General features: G+C 43.2%; 1 protein-coding gene across 1 annotated transcript in view; it reads left to right on the top strand.

Annotated features, from left to right (window-relative positions):
* The window catches only part of LOC311243479 (uncharacterized protein), a gene marked incomplete at its 5' end in the record, with an annotated part of 64,542 nt that overhangs the window by 30,246 nt on the left and 20,133 nt on the right, over positions 1 to 14,163 (top strand). The window contains 3 exons of the mRNA XM_084332714.1: positions 5,458 to 5,893; positions 9,743 to 9,809; positions 12,833 to 12,938. Coding sequence (XP_084188840.1) covers positions 5,458 to 5,893; positions 9,743 to 9,809; positions 12,833 to 12,938 — 609 coding nt within the window. The remainder of the gene's footprint in view (positions 1 to 5,457; positions 5,894 to 9,742; positions 9,810 to 12,832; positions 12,939 to 14,163) is intronic.

The raw sequence follows: 14,163 nt of genomic DNA, 5'->3' as shown, positions 1-14,163 counted from the left end.
GGCACTCTGGGTAAACCGTCTGGAGGGACAGATGGCACTCTGGGTAAACCGTCTGGAGGGACAGATGGCACTCTGGGTAAACCGTCTGGAGGGACAGATGGCACTCTGGGTAAACCGTCTGGAGGGACAGATGGCACTCTGGGTAAACTGTCTGGAGGGACAGAAGGCACTCTGGGTAAACCGTCTGGAGGGACAGATGGCACTCTGGGTAAACCGTCTGGAGGGACAGAAGGCACTCTGGGTAAACCGTCTGGAGGGACAGATGGCACTCTGGGTAAACCGTCTGGAGGGACAGATGGCACTCTGGGTAAACCGCCTGGAGGGACAGATGGCACTCTGGGTAAAGTGGAAAGTTATTTTGAACTGTGGGTGAACTGGCCACCCTTTCACTACCGCACTACCAAACGGTTAACCCTTTCACTGCTACAATACAGAAGGTTAACCCTTTCACTACCGCACTACCAAACGGTTAACCCTTTTTCACTGCTACAATACAGAAGGTTAACCCTTTCCCTGCCACGCGACAAAAGGGTTAACCCTTTCACTGCCGCACTACAGAAGGTTAACCCTTTTACTATCACACTACGGACGGATGGTGACGGGTTAACCTTCTGTCGTGTGGTAGTTAGTGAAAGGGTTAAGGCAGCATTGAGGTAATAGAGGAGTGTGTTCTTCTAGCTGATGATAACATCACTGGTCGCGTGGTCTCAGCCTGATCATAGTATCTACTGCACACACGGCTCCGAGCGCTGCGGTGCTTTTACACACATACAGATCTGATGTCACGCTGTGAAAGAAACGCCAAGATCAGATTTTGAGGAAGAGTGATTGTTAGATGTCGGTACCCTGGGGGACATAGAGGATATATGTTTCACCTATCTGTCAGTAGAGACGATGACAGTCCTCTGGACTTTTCTTTATTCCTCTCTGTGTAATGTGTTTTTATTACTTTTACACCGTTTTTATTTTTCACTTGTTGTGGAATATTTCTATGTACACAAAAAATAATTATATATATATATAGAACATAGTTTATTAATCTGTTAATACAGAGCTCAGTTTACAATCAGACATGCTAAACGTCTGACCAGAAGGTGATCAGACATGCTAAACGTCTGACCAGAAGGTGATCAGACATGCTAAACGTCTGACCAGAAGGTGATCAGACATGCTAAACGTCTGACCAGACGGTGATCAGACATGCTAAACGTCTGACCAGAAGGTGATCAGACATGCTAAACGGCTGACCAGAAAGTGATCAGACATGCTAAACGTCTGACCAGAAGGTGATCAGACATGCTAAACGTCTGACCAGAAGGTGATCAGACATGCTAAACGTCTGACCAGAAGGTGATCAGACATGCTAAACGTCTGACCAGAAGGTGATCAGACATGCTAAACGTCTGACCAGAAGGTGATCAGACATGCTAAACGTCTGACCAGAAGGTGATCAGACATGCTAAACGGCTGACCAGAAAGTGAGAAAGAACTCTGGTCAGAACTTAGATTAAATAAATACATAATCGAAATGACGTACATGAGATACCAGATATGACAGAAAAGGTCAACAAAATATGCCCTAGTGAGAGAATGAATAACAAAGACGGCTCTAGGGCTTATGTTATGTCTTCACACTAGAACTGAAGAGGAAAATAACCATGGACCTCTCATATCTCAAATCAAATGTATTTGTAAGGCCCGACAACACACGTTAATGTCCCCATGGGCCGGACACGTCTTCTTTAAACGAGTCTAGAAGAAACATCACAATAAATCAAGAACACAAAAACAGCATAAAGTCCAACATTTTTTAAATAAATGCAACACTCCCAGACATACTCCACATGAAGGTAAGGAAATACTCACAAAACCCCGGCAATAGGAAAAAATGCACCACAGGCAATGTGGAGGAAAGAAACCTTAGAAGGGCCGTTCAAGGGGGGATCTCCCTTCTTAGATGTCGGTGATAGTAGTGTTTGCAATAAAACAGGAAAAACAGTTGGTAAGCATGCACTCATATGCGTAATGAAACACAGATAAGTCTCCTGCCCTTTGGCTGAGTTTAAGAGACACTCTCAGACTGTCGCCTAGTCTGAGCTGACCTATATTAAACTAGTCAAAGCTGTACAGAGATTTAACACAGATGGACATAGATAACATTTCTATCACACACTATTTAGAGTTTAATGTTTTACTCTATAATTCTATAATCATTATTTAAAAAATATATTTTTATTCAACCAGGCAGGTCAGTTAAGAACAAATTCTTATTTGTTCTCTGGTGAGAGGATAAAAGGACCTGGTGAGAGGACAAGAGGACCTGGTGAGAGGACAAGAGGACCTGGTGAGAGGACAAGAGGACCTGGTGAGAGGACAAGAGGACCTGGTGAGAGGACAAGAGGACCTGGTGAGAGGACAAGAGGACCTGGTGAGAGGACAAGAGGACCTGGTGAGAGGACAAAAGGTCCTGGTGAGAGGACAAGAGGACCTGGTGAGAGGACAAGAGGTCCTGGTGAGAGGACAAAAGGACCTGGTGAGAGGACAAAAGGACCTGGTGAGAGGACAAAAGGACCTGGTGAAAGGACAAGAGGACCTGGTGAGAGGACAAAAGGTCCTGGTGAGAGGACAAGAGGACCTGGTGAGAGGACAAAAGGACCTGGTGAGAGGACAAAAGGACCTGGTGAGAGGACAAGAGGACCTGGTGAGAGGACAAGAGGACCTGGTGAGAGGACAAAAGGACCTGGTGAGAGGACAAGAGGACCTGGTGAGAGGACAAAAGGTCCTGGTGAGAGGACAAGAGGACCTGGTGAGAGGACAAAAGGACCTGGTGAGAGGACAAAAGGACCTGGTGAGAGGACAAGAGGACCTGGTGAGAGGACAAAAGGACCTGGTGAGAGGACAAGAGGACCTGGTGAGAGGACAAAAGGTCCTGGTGAGAGGACAAAAGGACCTGGTGAGAGGACAGAATGACCTGGTGAGAGGACAAAAGGACCTGGTGAGAGGACAAAAGGACCTGGTGAGAGGACAAAATGACCTGGTGAGAGGACAAAAGGACCTGGTGAGAGGACAAAATGACCTGGTGAGAGGACAAAAGGACCTGGTGAGAGGACAAAAGGACCTGGTGAGAGGACAAAAGGACCTGGTGAGAGGACTAAAGGACCTGGTGAGAGGACAAAAGGACCTGGTGAGAGGACAAGAGGACCTGGTGAGAGGACTAAAGGACCTGGTGAGAGGACAAAAGGACCTGGTGAGAGGACAAAGGGACCTGGTGAGAGGACAAAAGGTCCTGGTGAGAGGACAAAAGGACCTGGTGAGAGGACAAAATGACCCCTCGAAGGGTAACGGGGAAAGGGGACCAAAAAAATATATACCGTAAATCCTCAAATATAGGACGGGTCTTCTATTTACCTCAGCTGCAAAGAGCACCAGGCTTTTATTAGAGAGAGGCTTATATAAGAGGCAGGCCTTAATTAAAAAAAATGACACTCATGGACATAATCCCTTCATTTTCAGACTTTTATTACATTATTATTATTATTTTTTTAATACGTACATTGTCTGTCTACATTTATTTAGACTAGCATTGGTATTAAAATATTGAGTGCAGTTGAGTAATTGTGGGATTAACGTAATTCACACTGAAGTTGGAACTGTCTATAGGTTGCAGGGTCCGGGGACGATTTAGCGTGTGGTACCTACCTTCTCGACTACCTCAGTCGAATCGAGTTGATGATAACATGCAGTAGCTTTAGCTAACGTTATCATAGCATCATGATCTGTAATGTGTCAACTGGACAACGCCAGCCTCGCCTGCCAACGCCATATAGATAGCGAACGTTAACGTTTGCAAACGAAGTCAACGTCATCCAGCTGACACCACAGATCTAGATATGACAACAACGTTAGCTAAAGCTAACGCCAACCAGAGGGAAACGTTAATGTACGGTCGTCAGTGTAGCGGGAGGCAGCACTTAATTTGCATTGGCAAGAGTTTATCTCATTCTATATCACGGCACGAAAAATTAAATAAAAACTTTTTTTTGCTACCTTAGTGTTCGGAAGCCTGATTTGAAAGGGTTCAAAAAGGGAGTTGTTCTGAAGGTGGGTGTGGAGCTGGTTGGAGATAATATTTTCAAGTATTTTGGAGAGGAATGGTAGGTTGGAGATTGGCCTGTAGATACTGACGGTATTGGGATCCAAATTGGGTTTCTTGATGAGGGGGGTGACAGCTGCTGTTTTCAGTAGTGGGGGGACAACACCAGATGAGAGGGATGTGTTGATGGATGTGTGTGATGGGGGGACTGAGGGCAGAGATGCCAGATTTGGTGAGAGAGGAGGGGATAGGGTCAAGGAGACATGTGGTGGGTTTTGATTGCGTTACAGTCTTGGTGACAGTGTCTGTAGAAACTTCAGAGGGAGAGTTTGGTGCCTGTGAATATAGGATCCGGGGGGGGGGGGGGGGGGGGGGGGGGGCTGGGTGTGGTGGGCGGTGTTGGCTAAGATGTCTTTTCGGATGCAAGTGTGGCTGGTTCAATGAGAGTGTTGATGGTGGAAAAAACAAGTGTATTGTCCCTGGGCCTCGCTGATGGATCTACGCAGGTCGTATCTGGCCTCTGCTCACATCGCAGCGACAACCAGAACCTGCAGATTCCTCCTGAGCAATGTCAGAAGGATCCGCCCCTTCCTGACAAAAGAAGCCACCTAATTCCTCGTCCAATCAACAGTCATCTCCCGCCTCAACTACTGCGCAACGCACTGCTTGCTGGCCTCCCGGCCACTGCCACCAAGCCTCTTCAACTCATTCAGAACGCAGCGGCCCGCCTGATCTCAAACCTACCGAAGTCGGCCCATGTCACCCCACTTCTTAGGGACCTGCACTGGCTCCCCATTGCTGCACGAATCCACTTCAAGGCCCTCCACCTGGCATACCGTGCGGCAAAGGGAACCGCTCCCGCCTACCTCCGGTCAATGGTCGCTAACTACACACCCTCAAGACCCCTCCGCTCTGCATCTTCTGGCCGTCTCAGACCCACTCCTATACGAGCTCCGGAAGGGTGGACCTGCCTTTTCTCAGTCCTTGCCCCACAATGGTGGAATGAACTACCCACCCCAGTTAGGACAGCCGAAACCCGTCCAATCTTTCGCCGTCGACTAAAGACGCACTTCTTCAACCATTATATGAAATAATTTTTTTTTTTTAAATTTAAATCTAACCCTAACTAACCTTACTGTCCTGCACTTGTCCTAATATGTAACTAACCTACGCTGTAACACGCAACACTTTGATGAACATTGTTACTCAGCTGATAGAGTTGTACCCTTCTTGATGACTCGTCGTACAGAACTTGTAAGTCGCTTTGGATAAAAGCGTTTCAGCTAAATGACTAAATGTAAATGATATACACTAATAACTAATGTGTGAGTAACCGTCACCCTGGGCTGCTCTCTGCTCCGCAGGTGCTGACGGGTGCCTCTGGGTGGAGGAGCGCGTGTGCTGCCCCGCCCCGCCTCGCTGCTCTCCGCAGAGCCTCCAGGTGGCGCTGCAGCTCGTCCACATCCAGACCCTGGCCTTCACGCCCCCGCGCACGCTCCCCTGGAGAGTGTACCTGTACACCACCGCCGCCACCGCGCGCACCACCGCCACCACGCTCGTACTGGGGGAGCTGCTGTACACCGGGAGAGAAACGGAAGAAGAAGACGACGCGGCGGCGGAGAGGGAGATGGCGGGGAAAGAAGAGGGGGATGGAGAGATGACAGACGACGACGACGGGCTGATCGAGAGGAAGGGGGAGAAGGCGAGAGAAAGCGTGAAAGTGACAATCAAGCAACAGCCGAGAGACGAGGAATCACTGAAGGGGGTTGTTTCCGTCCTGCGTGCCGTGTTGCTCAGTCTGTCCAATGAAACATGAAACTAATTGAGCTTTGAACAGCTTAACCACAAACAAGAGTTTATTTGTAAATACATATTAATGAATTTAAATATGTGTCCATGGTAATAAATAAATAAAACCATTGGAGCTTTACTATTGCATTTTGTTAAGTTAAGTTATGGAGACATGTGGTGGGTTTTGATTGCATTACAGTCTCGGCGACAGTATCTGTAGAAACTTCAGAGTGAGAGTTCGGCCCTTCTGAATATAGGATCGGGGGGGGGGGGGGGGGGGGGTGTTGGCTGAAATATATTCATGAAGAGGTTGCTGGGGATGCTGGGAGTGTGGCTGGTTTAAATGGATCAATGGGAGTGTTAATGCTGGAATGGTGTTTCAATCTGGATGGAGTAGTATTGGGATATGGCAGTTTGCAGGGCTCTACAACGGGACTGTTGATGGGACTGATGGGCAAGAAGGTGGACATTTGAACCAGTTTGCAACCATTTTGCGTTCAAGCTGTCGGCCCTGGTGGAAGTTCAGGTGTCATCACAGCATGGGGGGGGGGGGGTGGGGGGGGGTACATCTAGGATAGGTATAATAATAGAACACAGTGCAAAGTAGTAATGATAATAGTGATGATAACAGTAGTAGTGGACAGTAGTGAGTGGCAGGATTCAATCAGACAGAAATAGTTATTATGGTATACATGATACAAACCGTAGTAACGCACTGCACCAGGGTCCATGCAGTGTTTATTATTAAGAGTCAGATAGTACTAACAGTGTTTATTATTAAGAGTCAGATAGTACTAACAGTGTTTATTATTAAGAGTCAGATAGTACTAACAGTGTTTATTATTAAGAGTCAGATAGTACTAACAGTGTTTATTATTAAGAGTCAGATAGTACTAACAGTGTTTATTATTAAGAGTCAGATAGTACTAACAGTGTTTATTATTAAGAGTCAGATAGTACTAACAGTGTTTATTAAGAGTCAGATAGTCCTAACAGTGTTTATTATTAAGAGTCAGATAGTCCTAACAGTGTTTATTAAGAGTCAGATAGTCCTAACAGTGTTTATTATTAAGAGTCAGATAGTCCTAACAGTGTTTATTAAGAGTCAGATAGTCCTAACAGTGTTTATTATTAAGAGTCAGACAGTCCTAACAGTGTTTATTATTAAGAGTCAGATAGTCCTAACAGTGTTTATTATTAAGAGTCAGATAGTCCTAACAGTGTTTATTATTAAGAGTCAGATAGTACTAACAGTGTTTATTAAGAGTCAGATATTTATTATTAAGAGTCAGATAGTCCTAACAGTGTTTATTATTAAGAGTCAGATAGTCCTAACAGTGTTTATTATTAAGAGTCAGATAGTCCTATAACAGTGTTTATTATTAAGAGTCAGATAGTCCTAACAGTGTTTATTATTAAGAGTCAGATAGTCCTAACAGTCTTTATTATTAAGAGTCAGATAGTCCTAACAGTGTTTATTATTAAGAGTCAGACAGTCCTAACAGTGTTTATCATTAAGAGTCAGATAGTCCTAACAGTGTTTATTATTAAGAGTCAGATAGTCCTAACAGTGTTTATCATTAAGAGTCAGATAGTCCTAACAGTGTTTATTAAGAGTCAGATAGTCTTAACTGTTTATTATTAAGAGTCAGATAGTACTAACAGTGTTTATTATTAAGAGTCAGATAGTACTAACAGTGTTTATTAAGAGTCAGATAGTCCTAACAGTGATTATTATTAAGAGTCAGATAGTCCTAACAGTGTTTATTATTAAGAGTCAGATAGTCCTAACAGTGTTTATTATTAAGAGTCAGATAGTCCTAACAGTGTTTATTATTAAGAGTCAGATAGTCCTAACAGTGTTTATTATTAAGAGTCAGATAGTCCTAACAGTGTTTATTATTAAGAGTCAGATAGTCCTAACAGTGTTTATTATTAAGAGTCAGATAGTACTAACAGTGTTTATTATTAAGTCAGATAGTCCTAACAGTGTTTATTATAAGAGTCAGATAGTACTAAGTCTTTATTATTAAGAGTCAGATAGTCCTGACAGTGTTTATTATTAAGAGTCAGATAGTCCTGACAATGTTTATTATTTAGAGTCAGATAGTCCTAACATTTTGCATGACAAGGGTAGAATGATTTAACTGAATATACTGTACATCATTGTGAAGTGTGTAACTTTAGGAATTGTGTTCTGTAAATCTTAATCAAACGTATAGTTTCACCCCAGCTGACTAGAGCCTGGCGGTGTGGCCATCTCCATGGGCCTTTGGTTCTGCTTATCAGCCAGGTTTCAGTTAAAAATCAGCTCCTTTCTGTGTGGAATCATTTTGGATGACAACAACAGCACTGAGGGTAGGGTGATTTAACGGAATATACTATAGTGTACTGTTTATTATTAAGAGTCCGATAGTCCTACCAGTGTTTTGTATTAAGGGTCAGATAGTACTAAGTCTTTATTATTAAGAGTCAGATAGTCTTAACTGTTTATTATTAAGAGTCAGATAGTACTAACAGTGTTTATTATTAAGAGTCAGATAGTACTAACAGTGTTTATTAAGAGTCAGATAGTCCTAACAGTGATTATTATTAAGAGTCAGATAGTCCTAACAGTGTTTATTATTAAGAGTCAGATAGTCCTAACAGTGTTTATTATTAAGAGTCAGATAGTCCTAACAGTGTTTATTATTAAGAGTCAGATAGTCCTAACAGTGTTTATTATTAAGAGTCAGATAGTCCTAACAGTGTTTATTATTAAGAGTCAGATAGTCCTAACAGTGTTTATTATTAAGAGTCAGATAGTACTAACAGTGTTTATTATTAAGAGTCAGATAGTACTAACAGAGTTTATTATTAAGAGTAGTCCTAACAATGTTTATTATTAAGAGTCAGATAGTCCTAATAGTGTAGTCAGATAGTCCTAACAGTGTTTATTATTAAGAGTCAGATAGTCCTAACAGTGTTTAGTATTAAGAGTCAAGTCCTAATAGTGTAGTGGTCAGATAGTCCTAACAGTGTTTATTATTAAGAGTCAGGTATAGTCCTAACAGTGTTTATTATTAAGAGTCAGGTATAGTCCTAATAGTGTTTATTATTAAGAGTCAGGTAGTCCTAACAGTGTTTATTATTAAGAGTCAGGTAGTCCTAACAGTGTTTATTATTAAGAGTCAGGTAGTCCTAATATAGTGTAGTCAGATAGTCCCAACAGTGTTTATTATTAAGAGTCAGGTATAGTCCTAATAGTGTTTATTATTAAGAGTCAGGTATAGTCCTAACAGTGTTTATTATTAAGAGTCAGGTAGTCCTAATATAGTGTAGTCAGATAGTCCCAACAGTGTTTATTATTAAGAGTCAGATAGTCCTAACAGTGTTTAGTATTAAGAGTCAGGTATAGTCCTACTCCTAACAGTGTTTATTATTAAGAGTCAGATAGTCCTAACAGTGTTTATTATTAAGAGTCAGGTAGTCCTAACAGTGTTTAGTATTAAGAGTCAGGTATAGTCCTACTCCTAACAGTGTTTATTATTAAGAGTCAGGTAGTCCTAATATAGTGTAGTCAGATAGTCCTAACAGTGTTTAGTATTAAGAGTCAGGTAGTCCTAACAGTGTTTATTATTAAGAGTTAGGTCCTAATAGTGTAGTGGTCAGATAGTCCTAACAGTGTTTATTATTAAGAGTCAGGTAGTCCTAACAGTGTTTAGTATTAAGAGTCAGATAGTCCTAATAGTGTTTAGTATTAAGAGTCAGATAGTCCTTTGAAAGGTTCAAACGTAAGGAGGAAGTGACCTGGCTCCTTATAAGGGCAGGGCTCAGGGCATCCTGCGCTTGTCACTCCGCCGGTAACCTCGTTCCCAGCTTTATCTCCGCCGGTAACGAGAGCCTCTCCAGTGGAACGGAACCCAGCTGGGATGCAGCAGGTTACGTTACTAGTACTACTACAGGTTGGCGGATGGATGGCAGCAGGTGTCTCTCTTGTCGTAGTTACTTACTATAGTTCTTCTAACCATTTATTTTATTTGAAAGTTGTCAGCTTTTTGTAAAGTGGACAAACGGCGTCGCAGCGTGGAAGTTCTCCGTGAGGCCAATCAATCAGGTAAGTTCACCTGCTGCGTTTCCAAACTTCATTGACTGATTGATTGATTTGATTTATTGATTGAAAATTGTATTAACAGATTGCAGAATGGGTACAATACAGTATACTGCATACAGTAGTATACAGCTCATGCATGCATGTTTTTTTTGCCAGGTTTAATTGGTTAATCAGCCTATACAAATAAATCGGGTGGAAATGTTTTATTTAAGCTGAAAATAGACGTGGGGGGGGGGGGGGTACGGTACGCGTTAACTAACAGCCATTTAAACATCAAACTGGGTTGAAAATAAAAGTTGAGCAGATATCGAGTTGGAAGCTGGCGACGCAGTTAAAACCTACCATCACCGGAATGTCATGTATGTCACATATGTTACGATGAATTGAAAATGGGGGACCCTGATGTAAACAAGACGAACGTCTTTCTCTGGTCTGCATCCCCTTAACAATTGTATGTATTGAGCTGTACTGTACTGTACCCATTCTGCAATCTGTTAATAAAGTTTTCAATCAATCAATCAACCACGGCACGTCCCCTTGTATTCTGGAGAAACTAGTTTCATTTTGTTTTATTTATCACATATAATGTACATTACTTAATTTAGACCAGACACTATACAAAATATACAAACTAAAGTACTACGACCTCCTAAAGTACAAATGCAAACTTTTTAAAATGCAAAAATCCAAGAATGAGGTAGGGATGTCGTCCAAATATGTTTGTAATAAATAGATAACATAATGGTAAAGTGAATGTAACGGTGTTTGTTTAAAGTGTGTGCAGTGAATGTAGATGGATGGGTTAGTGTTCTGTTCCCGTAATCCCCTAGTTTCCGTCTGTCGTCACTCGTCAGATATTAACAGCAGCACAATGAAGGAGACTAACCGGTATGCCCTGTATGCACTTATGTGATGAATAAAACTCTTGAATCTTGATCCTGACCAGTCGAACCTGTTCTTGAGCCGATAGACTCCTGAAACATTTATTGAATACCTGAATAATTTAGGGTACTTATGTGTTGACTGAGTTACACAGTGACTCAATGGATGGACCCCATCATCTCTGTCTCTCTCCCTGTATCTCTCTCTGTCTCTCTCTCTTGTCTGTCTCTGTCTCTCCCTGTCTCTGTATCTCTCTGTCTCTCTCTCTTGTCTGTATCTCTCTCTGTCTCTCTCTCTTGTCTGTCTCTGTCTCTCCCTGTCTCTGTCTCTCTCTGTCTCTCTCTCTTGTCTGTATCTCTCTGTCTCTCTCTCTTGTCTGTCTCTCTCTCTCTCTCTCTCTGTGTCTGTCTTTCTCTCTGTTTCTCTCTGTCTCTGTCTGTCCGTCTCTCTCTCTGTCTCTCGCTCTCTCTCTCCCTCTCTCTATATCTCTGTCTCTCTCTCTGTCTCTTCTCTGTCTGTCTCTTCTCTGTCTCTCTCTCTCTCCCTCTGTCTCTCTCTCTGTCTCTCTTCTCTCCTCTGTCTCTCTCCTCTCTTTCTTTCAATTCAAAGGGCGTTTATTGGCATGGGAAACATACGTTTGCATTGCCAAAGCCAGCATTAGAACAATCAAAACGTATCGAACTTAAGCACTAAATCAAAACTAAAAACGATGTACAATTAAAATAACGTACAGGCCTGCTAGAATAAAGAGATGTGTGAACAGAGCTGTGTGATCAAATACTATGTAGAACATTTTAACTCAAAATGATAAACGAGAGAATTGTGCTAAAAATAAAGATGCATGTGTGCATGCAAGTAAAGATAACTTGGGCTAATATAACCTGTCTCTTTCTCTCCTCTCTCTGTCTCTCCCTCTGTCTCCCTCTCTACATGGCTCTCTCTGTCTCTCTCTCTCTCTACATGTCTCTGTCTCTCTCCCTCCCCTCTCTCTCTCTCCCTCTCCCTACATGTCTCTCTCTCTCCCTCTCCCTACATGTCTCTCTCTCTCTCTCTCTCTCTCTCTCTCTCTCTCTCTCTCTCTCTCTACATGTCTCTGTCTCTCTCCCTCCCCTCTCTCTCTCTCTCCCTCTCTCTCTGTCTCTTTCTCTCTACATGTCTCTGTCTCTCTTCCTCCCCTCTCTCTCTCTCTCTCTCCCCCCCCCCCCCCTCTCTCTCTCTCTCTCTCTGAAGGGAAATGAGGGTTCATAGGAAGAGCCTGGCTCTGATGGTGGTGTTGATTGTCCTGACTGTATTGTACATCAACGTTCCAATTCATCCCATGAGTGCTGTAAGTATTAGGACCTGGTCCAAAAGGGGCGTGTTCTGTGCGCCAGACGGGGGCGGAGTGTTCGACACTGTGCAGCACAATGAGGGCCAGGAAATTCAGACGACCACAGGGGAGTTCAATCTGAACAGTTCAATCTGATGCCTGCATTTCTATGAGGCAAACCCCACCCATCTGATACAACACAAGCTGATTTTAAAATAAAAAAAACACTGATAATTCCCCAAAAATGCAAACCGGGAACCTCCGGATTACCAGACGCCTGCTCCACCTCCCGAGCCACTGTGTGACAGCCCAATTTGGGCTGTCTAGTCTGTACACCCGTCTGTGTGCCCTATCGGTTATATTATACGTTACAATAAATATATATATATATATATATACTATGAGTAAAGTAAACGGTGTACACAGGTGCAAGTATATGCAAGGTACCCTAACTGGCATGATGTATGTTATAGTCCGTGCAGGTTTGGTGGAGAGTCACACACTGGATTTTAAAGTTGGACGTGGCTTGGACCAAGGGGACTCTGACGAGGTGGTAATTGTGTGCGTGTGTGTGTTTTAACAGGGCCTTGCGGAGACAAAGGACTCGATAAAGGTGCCAAGGAGCTCGATAAAGGATGTCATAAAGTTGTCATGGCACTCGCAGTCTCCTCAGCAGCTCATGCAGCGCACATCCTGGGTAGATCAGGGCCACTTCCTGCCCCTCAACGTGTCCTGCCACCTGCTGGCGGGGAGGCCAACTACACAGCAGAGTGAGTGACGCACACACACACACACACAACTAGTCGACTAGAAGTGTAAACAGGGTTCTGTGTTCTCAAAGTGGGAGTACGGAGTCTAGAGTCAGTTCCTGTCGGTTGGCTCTCGAAGACATGTTTTCCTGGTCACTGACCCCAGATCTGTGGTGTTTGGGGGGGGTGACTTGACGACAGGTGTGCACACAGTACACCCCTCTGCACCTGAGCCTCATCATCGGCCCATGTTTCTGTAGATGATCCAGAATGAAACATGGCTGCCCCCGGGAATGACATCATTGGCCCCCCAAGCCAACCAGTTACAATAAACGGTCACTCTGTAGAAGTGGTGGAACATTTAAAATATTTAGGATTATGGTATAATTGATTTGAAAAGCTGTGTCATCTCAAATACTGTGGGAAACTGACGACAGTTGCATCAGATAAACAGGAACTAGAATCAAGACAACTCCATATTTGGATGTAACTCTGATTGGCTGGAGCAGTCTAAACCCGTGATGTCATGTCTAGTATAAAAAAGAGAAAACGGTGTTAAATCAGATTAGGCCAGTCACCCCCCAGGTCTGAGCCTCCACCGCTGCCGCCTGAGAGTGTACTTTGCAATACGTAAGTAAAACCATGATTATAACCACTGTTGTTGTGTAAGGTCATTGCACTGGACCAGGGTCGAACATGTATTGCTCCGTACATTCCCTTTCATTGAATAACCATGTGAATGTGTGTGTGTGTGGACTTGTTAGAATGTGAAAGCATCTACAACCATTTATTCATCATGCTGGATGAAATGATAATAATCCCTGTATGTAAAACCTGCTCTTTCCACCTTTTGGGCCTCTGGCAATAAATAATGAGTTGAATCCTAGTTTGGTTGTCCTGACTACAAAAGTTATTCCCCTCTAGCTAGGAGTCATAAAGGGGAAACCATTCCACATTCTGTTCTTCTTCTATCCATTTAGCAAACCTGTGTACACTGTAATTAACCTAGTATATGTACTTAGAATATACGACAGGTACTTTCCTGGATCATTCATCAACACCATGAGATTTATAGCATCTTCAAGAAGGCTATACAACGCTTGATTGATTGAAAACTTTATTAACAGATTGCAGAATGGGTACAATAATACAGTACGGCTCAATACAATTTTGACATTTACCGGGGCCAGTTTCTAATTACAGCCACCCGTAGGTGCTCTTTGAGAGCGTTTTTTGAAGGAGGGTA

The sequence above is a fragment of the Notolepis coatsorum genome, assembly GCF_963971535.1.
Source record: "Notolepis coatsorum genome assembly, chromosome: 17".
In the NCBI taxonomy this organism is placed as follows: domain Eukaryota; kingdom Metazoa; phylum Chordata; class Actinopteri; order Aulopiformes; family Paralepididae; genus Notolepis; species Notolepis coatsorum.
The sequence above is the reverse complement of the archived record's forward strand: the minus strand, read 5'-3'. Positions and strand labels throughout refer to the sequence as shown.